The sequence below is a fragment of the Tachyglossus aculeatus genome, chromosome 1 (assembly GCF_015852505.1).
Source record: "Tachyglossus aculeatus isolate mTacAcu1 chromosome 1, mTacAcu1.pri, whole genome shotgun sequence".
Classification (NCBI taxonomy): domain Eukaryota; kingdom Metazoa; phylum Chordata; class Mammalia; order Monotremata; family Tachyglossidae; genus Tachyglossus; species Tachyglossus aculeatus.
This window is the reverse complement of record NC_052066.1, coordinates 155,999,909-156,017,894: the sequence shown is the minus strand read 5'-3', so window position 1 is coordinate 156,017,894 and position 17,986 is coordinate 155,999,909. Positions and strand designations below refer to the sequence as shown.

Below are 17,986 nucleotides of genomic sequence, written 5' to 3'. Positions count from 1 at the left end.
CCCCCGTGGGGCAACCTGATCGCCTTGTACTTACTCCGGCGCTTAGAACGGTGCTTGGCACTGCCGTTATTATAATAATCCCATTGTTATTGTTATTATGTGCCAGGCACCGTACACAGGCAAATCGGGTTGGACACAATCCTCGTCCTACATGGGGCTTACAGCTTCGATCCCCATTTTACAGTTGAGGGAACTGAGGCCCAGAGAAGTGAAGTGACTGGCCCGAGGTCACCCGGCAGACAAGTGGCAGAGGAGACTGTGAGCCCCTTGTAGGGCATGAACTGTGTCCAATCTGATTAGCTCATATATATATCCCAGGATTTAGAATGGTGCCTGGCAAATAGTAAGCGCTTATCAAATACCATTAAAAAAATGAGCGAGATAAGGGCAATGCCATGATTACGGCCTTGTGAGATAGGGTCGATAGTGGTATTTTTCTATAGCGATGGAGAAAACAGGGAGGACGGGGTTTGGGTGGGAAGATGAGGAGTTCTGTTTTGGACAGGTTTAGTTTGAGGTGTCAGTGGGACTTCCAGGTAGAGATGTCCTGGAGGCAGAAGGAAATGCGAGACGGCAGAGAAGGAGAGAGGTCAGGGCTAGAGATGGAGATTTGGGAATCATCTGCTTAGAGATGGTAGTTGAAGCCAGAGTGAATGAGTTCTCCAAGGGATTGGGCGCAAATGGAAAATAGAAAGGGGAACCAGAACGGAGCCCTGAGGGACCCCCGCTTTCAGAGGGTGGGAGGCAGAGGAGGAGCTTGCAAAAGAGACGGAGAAAGGAGCAGTCAGCGAGAACCAGGACTGGTGAAGCCAAAGTTAGAACCCTTTTCTAAGAGAGGGGCTCGTGGGCGTCGAAGGCAGCTGAGAGGCCAGGAGGAGTTGGGTGGAGTAGAGGCCAATAGGTTTGGCAGTCAAAAGGCCATTGTTTATTTTAGAGCTGGCCGTTTCTAGGGGAGTGAAGGGGGTGGAAACCAGATTGGAAGGGTTGAAGGAGAGGATGTGGAGGCAATGGAGGTAAGACAACTCTCTGAAGAAGTTTGAGGAGGGGTGATGATAGGAGGGAGGTGGGGTGATAACTGGAGGGAGCCCTGGTGTCAAGGGAGGGTGTTTTTTTTAGGAGAGAAGGTAAGCACATTTGTAAGCAGTGGGAAAAAAGTTAGTGGAAAGAGAGCAGTTGAAGACGGCAGTCCAGGAGGGAAAGAGAGAAGGATGGGAGGGGGACTTTATTTGGTCATTGTTGTATTTATGTGCGCTTACTGTTTGCAGAGCACCGTACCGAGCGCTTGGGAGAGTACAGCACCGCAACAAACAGACACATTCCCTGCCCACATTAGCTTACTTTTAGTACAGTGCTCTATGCACCAAAAGCCCTCAAAGAATCCCATTGATGGAAGTGAGGCTACAGGGAACCAAATCTGGGCTAATGGGAGGTGGAGTCGGCGGCGAGGAGGATTGTGGTCCCTTGCCTGGGACCATTATGTTATCTGTTAAGCGCTTACTACGTGCCCGGCACTGTATTAAGCATTAGCATTTATAATAATTGTGGTATCTGTTAAGCGCTCACTGTGTGCCAGGCACCGTACTAAGCTCTGTGCCCCCCCCTCCTTCCTCTCCCCCTCCTCTCCCTCTCCATCCCCCCCGCCTTACCTCCTTCCCTTCCCCACAGCACCTGTATATATGTATATATGTCTGTACGTATTTATTACTCTATTTTACTTGTACGTATTTATTCTACTTTATTTTGTTAATATGTTTTGTTTTGTTGTCTGTCTCCCCCTTCTAGACTGTGAGCTCGCTGTTGGGTAGGGACCGTCTCTATATGTTGCCAACTTGTGCTTCCCAAGCGCTTAGTGCAGTGCTCTGCACACAGTAAGCGCTCAATAAATACGATTGAATGAATGAATGAGGGATTAGAACCCATGACCTTCCGACTCCCGGGCCCGGGCTTTAGACACAGCGTCGCGCTGCTTCAGGATGTGCTGTAGAAAGCAGAGCTGTAGTGTCCTCTCCCAAGCGCTTAGTGCAGTGCTTTAGTAGTAAGGGCCCAATGGTCAAGGGGGAGACACCTCCAAAAATTGGGGCTGGGCCCAAGCCAAGCAGCAGCAACCTGGGCCGAGGGGTGTGAGCGCTTCCCCGACTTAGGACCCCCTGAGGAATGGGGGATAATCAGTCATCGGTATTTGTTAAATCAGTCAGCGGGAGTCGTTGAGTGCTTACTGTGCGGAGCACTATAGTAAACACTTGGAAGAGTACCGTGTAGCAGAGTCGGAAGACTCATTCCCAAGCGCAGAGGATGCTCTGCACACCGTAAGCGCTCAGTAAATACGATTGAATGAATGAATGAATGAATACTGAGCGCTTGGGAGAGTTACCGTACGACAGCATCGATGGGCGCGTTCCCGAGCGCGGAGCACTGTACCGAGCGCTTGGGAGAGTAAGCTAGAGCGGGTAGACCTGATGAGTCCCCGCACCCCCACCCCCCCAGGAACGTAAAGTCGGGGGGCTCGGACAGGGTCCGCCCCCAACCGAGGAAAGACCCCCCCAGTGATGGGGGGGGGGACGGCCTCGGGGCCGAGGGCTTGGCGCAATGGGGGAGTCCTGGGCGGGCAGGGGGTCCCCGGCTCCCTGCAGCCGGGGACAAACGTCACAGGGCCTGGGCAACCGACATAACGCCCAGGCCCCTGGGTGATGGCAGCCCGCTGACCTTCCCTAATCCGTTGTGGCCAGGGAACGTGTATCCCGACTCCGTTGGAGCGTACCCTCCCAACTGCATGGTGCCCTGCTCGGCGCACGGTCAGTGCTCAGTAAATACCATCGCTTGTTCCCCCAAGAGATGACCAAGGTGACGCCAAGACCAGTTTCAATCATCACTCGGTGGCTTTTTTTGGGTGCTCACTACGGTCAGAGCAGTGTACTGAGCGCTTGGGTGAGTGCTGTCCGACAGAATTAGCAGACACCTGCCCCGCCCGTAACGCACTCACAGCCTAGAGGGCATAAACATTGCGGCGAATACCGTTTTTACCCTATGGATTCTGGTGTCGGATTATAGATTTTCTACCAAGCGCCAAGGCACGCAGTAAGCCCTCGGTAAATATTGGGTGAATGAACGCGGTCTTTCAGGTTCTCGGATTTGCCCTCGATTCCTTTTGGTCTTTCCCGTAGGGCTCTGTGAAGAGACAAGCGCTCTACGCCTGCAGTACTTGCACCCCCGACGGAGAAGAGCCGGCAGGAATTTGCTTAGCCTGCAGTTACGAGTGTCATGGAAGTCATAAGCTGTTTGAGCTGTATACAAAAAGGTAAAGTGACTTGGAAAAAGAAAACTTTCAGTAGTTAGTTGGCGACTGTCAAGTTAATGCTTTCTTAGCGGTCCTGGGAAGGACACAGCAAAGTGGCAGATTTTGCTTTTAAGAATTTTAGTGGTCCTAAGGATTCTAGATGATGGCTTTTTTCCCCTTTCAGCGTTTCCCATTCCCCCCAGCTATATATCTGCCAGTCAGTCAGTCAATCAAATCATATTTATTGAGTGCCTATTGTGTGCAGAGCACTGTACTAAGCTCTTGGGAGAGTGCAGTATGTCAGAGTTGGGAGATGCGTGTAAGCTTCTTGTGGGCAGGGGGAATGTGTCTGCTTATTGTTCCGTTGTACTCTCCCAAGTACTTAGTACGGTGCTCTGCACATGGGAAGCGCTCGATAAGTACGACGGAGCGAACGAAAGAATGGTTTTCCCTTTAAAGACAGTGCATGTACTGCGTTAGAGAAGCAGCAGCGTGGCTCAGTGGAAAATGAGCCCGGGCTTTGGAGTCAGAGGTCATGGGTTCAGATCCCGGCTCTGCCAATTGTCAGCTGTGTGACTTTGGGCAAGTCACTTAACTTCTCTGGGCCTCAGTTCCCTCATCTGTAAAATGGGGATGAAGACTGTGAGCCCCCCGTGGGACAACCTGATCACCTTGTTACCTCCCCAGCGCTTAGAACAGTGCTTTGCACATAGTAAGTGCTTAATAAATGCCATTATTATTATTATTATTATTATTATCATCATTATTATTATTATTGTTATTCTGCCACAGCAGTAGAAATAACTCCTAACTGATGAATTTAGAGAAAAAGCAGCTATTGGGTCTGGAAGGAAAACTAGGGACTTTTTAGCCAAATTTTAGATTGGTTCAGCTTTTAGGGTCACAAGTTAAATGTCAGAGCTTTGTTTTAGTGCTTTTTTCCTGTTGATCTTTAAGATCTCTCTTTCTGAATTGTTCTTTCATTATTGCTGTTCAAGTAATTTTAAGTCATTAGGTACCTGATCACTTTCCTGAAAAATAGTGAAACATGGAGGAATCCATGACTTTTTAAGTCATTGCGGTTTTAAAAATAAATATAAATTGTATTCTGTTTTCTTTTTGTTTCAGAAACTTCCGCTGTGATTGTGGAAACAGCAAGTTCAAAAATCTGGAGTGCAAATTACTTCCTGTAAGTAAGAGGCACGACAATTTACGGAGTAAAATGGGTTGAGGTTCCTGTTTGCCGTTGTTGATGGAAATGGGATATGCCAGCAAATAAAATAAATCTCTTATGTTTTCTCTACCCCCTAATGCCGTTAACAATGTAGTGCCAAAGTGTGGCCGGTTAACTGTTGGCAATTCCGAACATGTCCGTATCAGGCAGAATCAGTCACTCAGTCACATTTATGGAGCGCTTAGTCTGTGCTGTGCACCATACCGTGTGGTTGGGAATGTACAATAATTTAGTAGACGCGATTTCTGCCCGCAAAGAGTTTACTGTCCAGTGGGGGAAGATAGACACTGAATAAATAAATTAATAATAATCGTGGTGCTTGCCAAGTGCTTACTTTGCGCCAAGTACTGTGCTAAGTGCTGGGCTTAGATACAAGATCATCAGATCGAACACAGCCCACTTGGCCTGAGTCTGAGGGGGAAGGAGAGCAGGTTTGTAATCCCCCTTTTACAGATGAGGAAACGGAGGCCCAGAGGTTAAATGTCCTGACCGCACCTAAGCGGTGGTCTGGGTTTCCTGACTCCTGGTCCTGTGATCTTTCCACTAGGCCACACCTTTTTCACACAGTAAGCACTCAATAAATACCCCGGATCGACTGATAATAAATTATAGGTATGGAGAAGGGACAGAGTGTAAATGTGTACATAAGTGCTACTGGGGAGGGGGGAAGGAGTGAGTACCCAAGTGCAGAGGGAGTGGAACTTCCTGCGGATAGACTTCTAGAGCTCCAAGCACCGTAGGGAGGTGGAGACTGTGCACATTCGTGTATTAATAATAACGAATGATACTGGTATTTGTTAGGCGCTTACTTTGTGCCAGGCACTGCATGAAGCGCCGGGGAGGATACAAACCAATCCGGTTGGACACGGTCCCTGTCCCACATGGGGCTCAGAGTATTAATCCCCATATTACAGATTGGGTAAATGAGGCACAGAGCAGGGAAGTGACTTGTCCAAGGTCGCACAGCAGATAAGTGGTAGAGCCAGGATTAGAACCCAGGTCCTTCCGACTCCCCAGGCCCGTGCTCTATCCACTAGGCCACAGCACTAAAAGTCACCCTTTTCCCTCCACCCGAACTGCTCCTGTGCCGATCCAAGCCCTGATTCTGTCCCGCCTCGATGACTGTATCAGCCTCCTTGTTGACCTTCCTGTCGTTCCCTAGTTCGGTCCGTACGTCATTCTGCTGCCTGCAGAAATGGTCAGATCGTGTTTCCCCACTCCTCAAGATCCTCCAGGGGTTTCCCAATCCACCTCCACATCGAACAGAAGAAACTCCTGGCCGTCGGCTTTAAAGCGCTAAGTCTCCTTGCCCCCTCTTTCCCCACCTCCTTGATTTCTTGTGACAATCCAGCCCACGTGCTTGGCTTCTCCAATGCCAACCTACTCAGTGTACCTCGAGCTCATCTTTCTCGCCCACCGGACCCCTTCCCCACATCCTCCCTCCGGCCTGGGACTCCCTCCCCCGCCTTATGTGCCATTCTGTCCACTCTCAAAGCTTTATTAAGGTCACAGCTTCTCCCAGAGGTCTTCCTCAATCAAGCCCTCTTTTCCACCTGACTCCCTCTCCCTTCTGTATCCTCTAATGTGGTTGGATCTCTACCCTTTGAGCATTTGGCAGGCACCCCCGCCCTCAGCCCTACAGCACTTATGTACTTAACTGTCCCCTCCCCTAGACTGTAAGCTCATTGTGGGCCGGGACCGTGTCTACCAACTCTGTTGTATTGTACTCTTCCAAGCGCTTAGTACAATTCCTTGCACACAGATCAATCAGTCGTATTTATTGAGCGCTTACTGTGTGCAGAGCACTGTACTAAGCGCTTGGGAAGGACAAGTTGGCAACATGTAGAGACAGTCCCTACCCAACAGTGGGCTCACAGTCTAAAAGGGGGAGACAGAGAACAAAAACATGCTAACAAAATAAAATAAATAGAATAGATATGTACAAGTAAAATAAATAGAGTAATAAATATGCCCAAACATGTATACATATATACAGGTGCTGTGGGGAAGGGAAGGCGGTAAGATGAGGGGGATGGAGCGGGGGACGAGATCAAAATTTGAGGACTGGGGCGAGAGATGGGCATTTTTTCAATTATGTGGGATGTATGAATTACCTCAATGGAAGAAAAAAGGATCAAATGTTAGCCTCCCAATTAGTTCTCCAAAGTGACTTGTATCCATAAGTCCTATGACCTATGGACCTATGACCATAGGTCATGTGACCTATGGACTTGTTTCCATAGGTCAAGCGCTTAGTACAGTGCTCTGCACATAGTAAGCGCTCAATAAATACGATTGATGATCCATAAGTTGTTTCCACACATTTATTTTTGGTGAAACACTAACAGAGCTCATAAGTGAAAATTTACTAACGAGTTTGGAGAAAACATGATTTCAAACCACAGATAATAAGTACCATCGATTGGTTGGTTGACAGTGGGAGAGGAGTGAGGATGCGTAAGGAGGAGAGGGCTGATTGAGTGCCTTAAAGCAGATGGTCAGGAGTTTCTGCGTGATGATAATTGTATTTGTTAAGCACTTGCTCTGAGCCAAACTCAGTACTAAACTCGGGAGCAGATCCAAGATACGCAGGTCAGACGTAGTCCTTGATGCAGATGGAGCTCAGAGTCTAAGTATGCAAAGAAGAAGATGGTATAGCCGTGGGAGGATTTGGAGGAATGTAGGGAATGTGTGCAAAATCGTGTTTTCGAAAAACGATCCCAGTAGCAGAGTGAAGTGTGGACTGGAGAGGGGAAATCTGGAAACAGGGAAATCTGGGAGGAAGCTGATTCAATAATCGAGTTGGGATATGATGAGTGTCTGGACCAGCGTGATGGCAGCTGGGACGCAGAGGTAAGGATCGATTGTGGAGATATGTCGAAGGGACCAGTGGGATTTGGTGACAGAGAGAGAGAGAGAGAGCCCACTCGTGGGTTGTGGGCTTGAGAGACGAGTAGGGTGGCATAGGTGTCCACCGTGATGGAAAATTAAGGGGGCCAGAGGATTGGGGCGGGAGGATGAGGAGTTGAGTTTCGGATATGGGAGGTAGGTGAAATGAAAAATGGTATTTTAAATTATATCTTCCTCCTGTGGCTTATTTAAAAAGGGTGCAAATTAAATTGAAGTAAGTGTGTTTAGCGTAGTTGTAAGGGTATTTCCTGAGTGCCCACCCAGCATGATGCATCGTAGTAAACGGTTACTGGTAGAAGTAGTGGTGAAGAGAGGCAGAGTGCCCACAGCAGTTTTTGGTGGGTGAAAACATTTGTTACCTCGTAACTTGTACTGATGAAAGAACTGACGATCCTAAGAAGACAGTGAAATTGCAGGTCCTTATGGACATTATGCCCAGACCCATCTCTGATTGCATGGGAGATACTTGTTTTGGTTTTTTTTTTCTCTTCCACATTGAAGATAGCTGAGCACTATTAACTCCAAACTTCGAGCTGCTCGTCACCCTCCACTGAGGTATGCAATTTGCGTCTTGATAGTCGGTGGCATACAATCAGGCACAGTCCTCATCGAGTCAAATGCAGTTATGATTTCTAGGCTGTATATGCAATTTTAAATAAAGAGTAGTGGAAGCGAGCTGATGAAAAGACCGACAGCTTTGTGTTACTGCAAAAAGAACAGTGCATGATGGGTGTGAGTTTTTGAAAATGAGATTTGCCCCCCCCCCCCCCGGGTACTGAATCCAGTATCATTTTTCTTTTAGGAGAAAGGACTCTTGAATTCGGGCAATAAATATAACGACAATTTTTTTGGCTTGTACTGCACTTGCAAGAGGCCCTATCCTGATCCTGAAGATGAGGTAAGAGACTTGGGATCACAAAAGGGGCCGGGGCACAAGTGGGTCTTAGCCCCTTGTTCTTTCTGGTATAGCCAGGGCCTCTCTGCCGTGGGAGGGGCCCTAGCCACACGCCGAGACCCCCGTCTCCCCGATATCTGGAGGGGGGGCCCCTTCCGAGGAGATCATCATCATCAATCGTATTTATTGAGCGCTTACTGTGTGCAGAGCACTGTACTAAGCGCTCGGGAAGTACAAGTTGGCAGCATATAGAGACAGTCCCTACCCAGCAGTGGGCTCACAGTCTGAAAGGGGGAGACGATGGCCTCCCCGCTTCCTTCCCGCGGCGCTGCGGGCAGGCCGAGGGATGGCGGCCGCTGGGTTTGGTCTGGTCGCACGTGCATCCGAGGCCTGCCCTGGGCAGGAACCCTCGAACCAGGCGGCCGGCCGCTTCCCTAGCTTGACCTTCCCGGCAAAGACTCCTGGGCATGTGCGAACTGCGCCTGTGAACTGCTGGGAATGGTCATCCCGCTGGTTGAGAGGCCCCCGTATCCCAAATCCACACACCAGCACTTAGGTGCAGCAGCCCTCTTTGACGTGAGCTCTCGGTCCACTTGTAGTTCAGCCCGGGACTTAACAGTCACGTTAAGCAGTCTGAAATGAGTCTGTGCTACAGTTCGGCCCCGGGCGCAGTTCTCTGGAGTGGGACTCTCTCAGACCTTCAGAGGGCTGGGGGAGGATAAGAGAGAGAGAGAGCGTTTTTAGTTCTCTGAAGTAGCAGGGATTCCCTATTCTTGCGCTCCCCCCGCCCAGACCGTAAGTTCGTTGTGGGCAGGGACTGTGTCTGTTGTTACATTGTACTCTCCCAAGTGCTTAGTACGGTGCTCTGCACACAGAAAGCGCTCAATACGATTGAATAAATGAATGAATGCACCCAAGTTCCTTAGAGTCCCCCTGCTGCAGAGATGGGATTGAGAGAAGCCCCAGTTTACCTCAAAGGTTTGTGTAGATCCATCTCATGGGGGAAAAAAAGGTCTAGGAAATGGAGTGAGAATGATAATTACGGTAACACCTGGGATTTAGGTAGGGGAGGCACCAGGGCCCAGTGGACAGAACCCAAGGCTGGACATGTGGAGTCTTAGGTGGTGGTCCTAGGTCTGCCACTGAACTTGTCACCTGGGCAGATCACATCTCTCTGGGCCTATTTCCTCATCTATAAAATAAGGATACTGATTCTTGCCTCTCCTCATCGTTGTGGTGTAGGGACAAAATGAAATTAGTGATGTGAAAACAGTTGGGAAAGATAAACAAAGCACAAAACAAATTTGAGGTCTTAGTAATAATAAATAGTGGTATTTGTTAAGCTCTTACTATGTGCCAGGCACTGTACTAAGCGCTGGGGTGGTTACAAGCAGATCGGGATGGACACGGTCCCTGTCCCACATGGGGCTCACAGACTCGATCCCAGTTATACAGATGGCGTAACTGAGGCACAGAGAAGTGAAGTGACTTGCCCACGGTCTCCCAGCAAACAAGGGGGGGAGCGGGGATTAGAACCCATGGCCTTCTGACTGCCAGGCTCGTGCTCTATCCACTAGACCACACTGTTTCTCTTATTATATGGTGCTTCCTAGATTTCCGAAAGATGATAACCCTCTGGGGTGGTGATGGCTGGCTGGCGGGGGGAGGCAGGTATTGTTATCCTCATCTTACATATCAGGAAAGTGAGGTGCAGAAAGGTTAGGTCACCAGCAAGTCTGTCAATCAATCAATCAATCATATTTATTGAGCGCTTACTGTGTGCAGAGCACTGTACTAAGCGCTTGGGAAGTACAAGTTGGCAACATATAGTTCTGTCCCAGAACTAGAACTATTATCCAGGTTTCCTGACTTCCCATCCCGGTGGTCTTCCCAAATGGGCTGACGATGGACCGTGTTTGGCCATCTGGTAAGCCTTCTGTGGACCACCAGTGAAGAGGCATGGGAGGATTTACCCTTCAGCTCTCTGAGTCAGCCACTGGTACAGTTGTTAACCTCAGGCTCTGCTCTTCTCCGGTTTCTGTTTGATTTCTTTATGGTATTGAGTACTGCATGCCAGGCACCATACTAAGCGCTGGGGTCGATGCAAGCTAATCAGGTTGGTCACAGTCCCGTGACCCCCGGGGGGCCCACAGTCTGCATCCCCATTTTACAAACGAGGGAACTGAGGCCCAGGGAGGAGAAGCGACTTGTCCAGGATCACACAGCAGTCCAGTCGGGGGCTGGGATTGGAACCGAGGTCATTCTGGCTTCCAGGCTTGTGCTTTTGTACTGAGAATTTCCTTTCTGCATCTGTGGCTTGTTAGGAGTCAGATTGTGAGTCCCACGTGAGACCCGATCGCCTCGTCTCTACTCCAGTGCTCGGTACAGTGCTTGACACGTAGTAAGTGCTGAACAATACTACAGTTATTATTATCACTGTTATGGCAGATCTCATCAGATCTGTACCACTGGCCCAGTCTTGCCCATCCCGTCGTCCACTAGACCCTGCTGCCTGGTTGGAATCCTTCCCGGTAGCCCCAGGGAGCCCCAGTCACAAGCATCAGAACAGGAAACCAAGACCCCTTCTTTGTAACCGAGGAATTTGAACCTCACTTGTCTCTCTCCCGATTTTCTCCCCACGTTCGCTCTACGCCTTCCCACCTGGATGGCTTTGAGCTACACTCCCAAAGTGAAAATCGGAACGTGTGAATATTTCGGAGTTGATCTGCTCGGTTTACCAACTGGGGGGGTTCTGTTGGGGAACTAGAAGAAAAGGTAGGTACAAGAGAAAGAGAGCCACAGAGGGGCTGTGGGGGTTCTGTTGGGGAAACTAGAAGAAAAGGTAGGTACGAGAGAAAGGAGCCACAGAGTGTTTGAACAAAGGATCGGGGTGGGGGGGAAGAAATGAATAAGCCCGCAGGGACAAAAGAAGAGGATAAAGCTGCTATTTTCTGATGAAACACAGGAGGAGAAAAAGCGTCTCAAAAGACGTAGGTATTGGAAAGGAAGGGCAAGTTGAAAAAGATGCGTCACGCAGCTTTCAACACTTGTATCTGCTTGACGAATAGCTAGTCCAATTGCATTGGAGCTCTTTGTGACGTGAGCCGGGCAGGCTGACTCACGGCATGGTGCCGGCTTAAGGTTCCAGGACCCGATTTGTGATGCAGTCATCTCACCCGATGCACCAGTCATCTGTTAGTTCAGCTCTTGCTCTAAGATCATTAATTAGTCTGTTCTGCGCATTAGCCCTCTGTACCGTATGAACTAAACATTTCCCTGCCCCAGTACTGCACAGCAAATAGTCACGCGACCTCTTCCCGGACTCAGCATCATCCGGGAGATCCTTCCAACTCGAAACAACCCAGACCGACAGGAAACGAAAGAATCCAGGCTGCCAAAGTTTGGCCGCTCACTTTAAACGCAGCCCCTCGGGTCTAAACGATAACCTCAATCAGTAGTTCCCAAGCGTTGGGCCGGGTTGGGACCCGGGAATCGCCTCGGGGCACCCAAAGAACGCCGAGGTGCTGCCCCTTTTTTATTTTAGTGCTCGACCGTAGGTCCTCCCCACCGCCCGGGTGAGTGGATCAGCACGCGTGCAGTGGGAACCCAAAGGCAGCAGACCAAAACAGAGACCTCGCAGTGAGCGAGGACGGGTACGGAGAAGGGATGGTTGGAAAACGAGCCTCCCAGCCCTCCTTTCGTTGACCTCTCCCAAACACAACGCCGGGTTATTGTTCAGTTCAAGCAGATGATCATCATTCTGCAGACCTTGATTGCCCCGAGTGCTCTATTCTATTGAACTAGCTGAAACGTGGAGGGAATCGAAGTTCGTTACTTCCTCTCCTCTCGACCCGCCCGTGTGCGCATCGCTCTGATTTTTGTCTCCGAGCACCCTGTCCGCTGCCTGTCCTTCTGTCCCTCCTGCTCTCACCTCTCTCCTGTCTTGTATTTTTGCTTCCTTCACTCTGGGCTGGGCTTGATGCTTCTGCACGGGCCATTTTCTCACTCCCTACCTCCCTTCCACTTTCCTGCTTTGAATAGGTTTGGGGCAACTTTTAGGATAGGTTGAATTTGTTAACCATACAGGAGACGGGGCGTGGAAAACATCAGGAGGGTTTAGTAGTTTAAGATCTCAGCCCAGCTCACCAATGATCTCCTGCTTGCCAAATCCAACGGCTCATACTCTGCCCTAATCCTCCTCGACCTCTCAGCTGCCTTCGACACTGTGGACCACCCCCTTCTCCTCAACACGCTATCTGACCTTGGCTTCACAGACTCCGTCCTCTCCTGGTTCTCCTCTTATCTCTCCGGTCGTTCATTCTCAGTCTCTTTTGCAGGCTCCTCCTCCCCCTCCCATCCCCTTACTGTGGGGGTTCCCCAAGGTTCAGTGCTTGGTCCCCTTCTGTTCTCGATCTACACGCACTCCCTTGGTGACCTCATTCGCTCCCACGGCTTCAGCTATCATCTCTACGCTGATGACACCCAGATCTACATCTCTGCCCCTGCTCTCTCCCCCTCTCTCCAGGCTCACATCTCCTCCTGCCTTCAGGACATCTCCTTCTGGATGTCTGCCCGCCACCTAAAACTCAACATGTCCAAGACTGAATTCCTTGTCTTCCCTCCCAAACCCTGCCCTCTCCCTGACTTTCCCATCTTTCTTGTCGGCACTACCATCCTTCCCGTCTCACAAGCCCGCAACCTTGGTGTCATCCTCGACTCCGCTTTCTCATTCACCTCTCACATCCAAGCCGTCACCAAAACCTGCCGGTCTCAGCTCCGCAACATTGCCAAGATCCACCCTTTCCTGTCCATCCATACCGCTACCCTGCTCATTCAAGCTCTCATCCTATCCCGTCTGGACTACTGCATCAGCCTTCTCTCTGATCTCCCATCCTCGTGTCTCTCCCCACTTCAATCCATACTTCATGCTGCTGCCTGGATTGTCTTTGTCCAGAAACGCTCTGGGCATGTTACTCCCCTCCTCAATAATCTCCAGTGGCTACCAATCAATCTGCGCATCAGGCAGAAACTCCTCACCCTGGGCTTCAAGGCTGTCCATCACCTCGCCCCCTCCTACCTCACCTCCCTTCTCTCCTTCTCCAGCCCAGCCCGCACCCTCCGCTCCTCTGCCGCTAATCTCCTCACCGTGCCTTGTTCTCACCTGTCCCGCCGTCGACCCCTGGCCCACGTCATCCCCCGGGCCTGGAATGCCCTCCCTCCGCACATCCGCCAAGCTAGCTCTCTTCCTCCCTTCAAGGCCCTACTGAGAGCTCACCTCCTCCAGGAGGCCTTCCCAGACTGAGCCCCTTCCTTTCTGTCCCCCTCGTCCCCCTCTCCATCCCCCCCCACCCGTCTTACCTCCTTCCCTTCCCCACAGCACCTGTGTATATGTATATATGTTTGTACATATTTATTACTCTATTTTACTTGTACATATCTATTCTATTTATTTTATTTTGTTAGTATGTTTGGTTTTGTTCTCTGTCTCCCCCTTTTAGACTGTGAGCCAACTGTTGGGTAGGGACTGTCTCTATATGTTGCCAACTTGTACTTCCCAAGCGCTTAGTACAGTGCTGTGCACACAGTAAGTGCTTAATAAATATGATTGATGTTGATGATGATGATGAAGTAGGTGTGGCCTACCTCATGAACAAAAACTTGAAGATTTTATTTTAAAAAGAAATGCAGAAGAAAGTAAAGAAGTGCGTCGGTAGCCCCTTTCTTAGTCATTTTACAAGTTTGATAAAAGGCACCAGCCCCAATGCAGGTGAAATATTTTGAATCTCTGTACTTACAGGACAAGAATTTTGAAGTGCTTCTGTTTAATAGACATGCATTCCACTGATTTATGATTATAACATCTTATAATAAACTGGCTTAAAGTGGTATTGCCATAATTCAGAAGCCAATGTCTAATTTCCTTCAAATTTATTGGAACATTTGAATTTTAAAGTCCTTGAATTTCATGTCAGGATAAAAATAGACATTTAGAGTGGGCAGAAGGAGGAAGAATATTACTTTTCTTAAACTATTCCTTAAAACCGATTAATGGAATTTTTTCTGCGTACATTCTTGAAGATTATAGTGGCCTTGGTTTTAAAATGCATGTTGGGCAGTTATATTCCAATTTTTCTTTGCAACACTTATCCACTTTCCGATTATCTATTCTGCTTTCATCATTGGTTGCATAAATGGAGCTCTTAAGTAGGAATTTTGAACTGAGAGTATATTAAGCCAAACTGCTGAAAGGTAACACCAATATATCAGAATAATAGTATGCTGGAGTATAGTAGTCACTGTATTTAATATTAGTAGACTGTTGGGATAAGAGTGAATGGGTATGCTAATATGTTAGTAATCATTAGTATATATGTGTATAATAAGCTAAAGTCTTTGGTTTTCTTTTCTTTTTTTTTTTTTTTTTAAGATCCCAGACGAGATGATCCAGTGCGTAGTTTGTGAAGACTGGTTCCATGGAAGGGTGAGGAGATTTCCTTTTTTCCTTTAAATCAAGCAGTTGGCCCTCTCCAAAATCTACAGCGCCTTTGAATTTGGAAGCGCGCAATGAATTGGGATCTGCAGGGATTCTGATGACGGTGGAATGACAGCTGAGGCCTTGAACGAGAACCTTCCAGGAGTCGGTTAGAGGGCTAGGGGCATGCGCCCTACGACTCATTCCCCTGCTCTCTTTCCGACCCGTCGTGTTTCCGCTATAGACCCGGGAATGCAGCGAGCGGGGTGACAGGCAGGAGAGGAACGCATCATAAATTCCCCTCAAGGTTTTTGATGGACAGGACGTACTTCTGGCCAGAGAGACTGCAACATTGTGCTGATGGCGTGCTGCACTGTGCCATGACCTACTAACACCCTCTAGGTGCTCCACATGGCTGAAAAAGTACAGAAGAGTGAAGCGACCTGTTCCCCGTCCACAAGGAGCTTACGTTGTAAGGGGGAGACAAACGTCAAAGTGTTTAGAAGCAGAGTGGTTAAACTAAATAGAGCAGAAGAATTCAGTAACGGCAGCGGGGTGGTATTTACCGCTCCCATCGGCCGGCTCTCGAGGGGAATTTCCGCCAGACCAGTCCACCCAGGGAATCATCCCTAAGGTGATTCTTCGATTGGAAAATTTCAGCATCCACGGTTTAGCCCCGGCCGGTAGAACCAGGACTAGGATCGAAGTCTCTTGGTTTCCAGAGCGGGACTCTTTCCTTTGGACTGACAGCAGGGCCGGGTGCACCGGGGAGGGACCTAAGGCAAAGCGATTGGAACGGTTACTTGTAACTTCGGGGGCGTAAAGCACAACTGTCACGTGTCCTCTTTGTTTGAATTGACAGCACCTCGGTGCAGTTCCCCCTGAGAGTGGAGATTTCCAAGAGATGGTGTGCCAGGCTTGCATGGATCGCTGCTCTTTCCTGTGGGCTTATGCGGCCCAGTTAGCAGGTAAGAAAAATCTCGTTCTGTCAGTGTTCACCCCTCTCCCTTATCACTACTTGTAGTCCGTTAACTTTATGAATTTAATGTTCTTTTAAAAGGACACCTGTGGGGAAGCTGGGGTGGCTTTGATTTAAAAAGACTTAGGTCGCATCTTCAGTCACCGGTCAGAAAACTTCCCACTGTCTTTATGTTTTTACATAAAGTGTTCTTTTTAAATAGCATTAATTCATTTCCATCTCTGAGCTATTGTTTTTAGCCAGGACGCAGTCTACAATGTGAAATGATTTACAGCATTCTGATTTTGTCATGTTCATTTCTAACCCTGTGTTAGAAAACCGAATTAAGACACGGTCATTTTTCCAGGCTTTCTGAAGCACTGGTGTGAAGCCATGGGGAGATGAACTATCTCCACTTCCCTCGGTGAAGCACAGAAATTTTTGCCAGACTTAAGGCAACTGCCGAGTCACCAGAAGGAAACAGAATAATTTTTGCTGTATTCTTTTTTAATGGTTTTCCAGGCTTTCTGAAGCACTGTTGTGAAGCCATGGGGCGATGAACTATCTCCACTTCCCTCGGTGAAGCACAGAAATTTTTGCCAGACTTAAGGCAACTGCCGAGCCACCAGAAAGAAACAGAATATTTTTTGCTCTATTCTTTTTTAATGGTATTTGTTAAGCACTTACTATATTCCAGGCACTGTACTAAGCACTGGGGTAGATAAACTTGTACATATGTATTCTATTTATTTTATTTTGTTAGTATGTTTGGTTTTGTTCTCTGTCTCCCCCTTTTAGAGTGTGAGCCCACTGTTGGGTAGGGACTGTCTCGATATGTTGCCATCTTGTACTTCCCAAGCGCTTAGTCCAGTGCTCTGCATACAGTAAGCGCTCAATAAATACGATTGATTGATTGAAGTGGGACACAGTCCATGTCCCACATAGGGCTCACGGTCTTTATTAGTGGATGAGGTAGCTTGAGGCACAGAGAAGTTAAGTGACTTGTCCAAGGTCTCACAGCAGACTAGTGGTGGAGCTGGGGGAGGAACTCAGGTCCTCTCTCTCCCAGGTCTGTGCTCTTTCCACTAGGCCACGCAGCTTTTAGTGTTTTATAGAATAAATAATCCGTTCGTGTGCTCTGGAGAATTTCTTCAAAAACAGAATAGTTATGTGGCGTATATAAATACAGAGTCGCCCTTCAATCCAATATTTAAAGAAGCAGTGTGCCTTAGTGGTTAGAGCATGGGCCTGGGAATCAGAAGGACCTGGCTTCTAAAACCGGCTCCACCATGTATCTGCTGTGTTCCCTTGGGCAAGTCACTAAACTTCTCTGGGCCTCAGTTACCTCATCTGTAAAATGGGGATCAAGCACGTGAGTCCTGTGTGAGACAGGGACCTTGTCCGACCTGCTTAACTTGTATCTACCCCAGCGTTTAGAACAGTGCTTGGCACGTAGTAAGTGCTTAGCAAGTACCATAGTTGTCATTATTATTATTTCACTTTTCGTGATTTTTTTTCATATTCATTTCTAACCCTATATTAGAAAACCAAATTACGGCACGGTAATTTTTCAAGGCTTTCTGAAGCGCTGTTGTGAAGCCACGGGGAGGCGAAAAGGACTTTGAGCCTTTAGAGAGACGTAAGGTCTCGTTCGAGGTGTCCAAACCTCAGGATGGAAAGAGTGCTGATGGTTCAGCTTCGCAGCCTCTCCGTACGCTGCACTGGTCCAGGGTTTTACATCTCTGCAGACAGAAATTTCAAAGAGCGAGACGAAACCTCACAGAGATGCTTAATCGGTTTGTTTCGCCTGAGGACGGCTGGGTAGGAGGGTTTCTTTAACCTACTGATTCAGAGAGGTGCACTGGGAAGTCTAGAAAATTGGGTTCATTCACTCGTATTTTGAGCGCTTCCTGTGTGCAGAGCACTGTACTAAGGGTTCCGGAGCATGTCCTATTTATTGAACCGTCCTAAAGATGATCATTTCTACTTGGCTACCGTGAGCTTTAGATACATTTTACATGATTATCATCATCATCATTATTATCATCACGTTTATTAAGCACTACTATGTGTAAAGCCCTGGTCCAAGCGCTGGACATTAAACAACCCCTAGTTTTATTTTGATGAAGCCATCTAATTATTCTAGACTGCGAGCCCGTTGTTGGGTAGGGACCATCTCTATATGTTGCCCACTTGGACTTCCCAAGCGCTTAGTACCGTGCTCTGCACACAGTAAGCGCTCA

General features: G+C 48.5%; 1 protein-coding gene across 1 annotated transcript in view; it reads left to right on the top strand.

The window, feature by feature from the left end:
• Positions 1–17,986, top strand: part of UBR7 (ubiquitin protein ligase E3 component n-recognin 7) — a 29,409-nt gene that overhangs the window by 1,657 nt on the left and 9,766 nt on the right. The window contains exons 3-7 of the mRNA XM_038746051.1: positions 3,162–3,295; positions 4,403–4,463; positions 8,221–8,316; positions 14,741–14,794; positions 15,648–15,753. Coding sequence (XP_038601979.1) covers positions 3,162–3,295; positions 4,403–4,463; positions 8,221–8,316; positions 14,741–14,794; positions 15,648–15,753 — 451 coding nt within the window. The remainder of the gene's footprint in view (positions 1–3,161; positions 3,296–4,402; positions 4,464–8,220; positions 8,317–14,740; positions 14,795–15,647; positions 15,754–17,986) is intronic.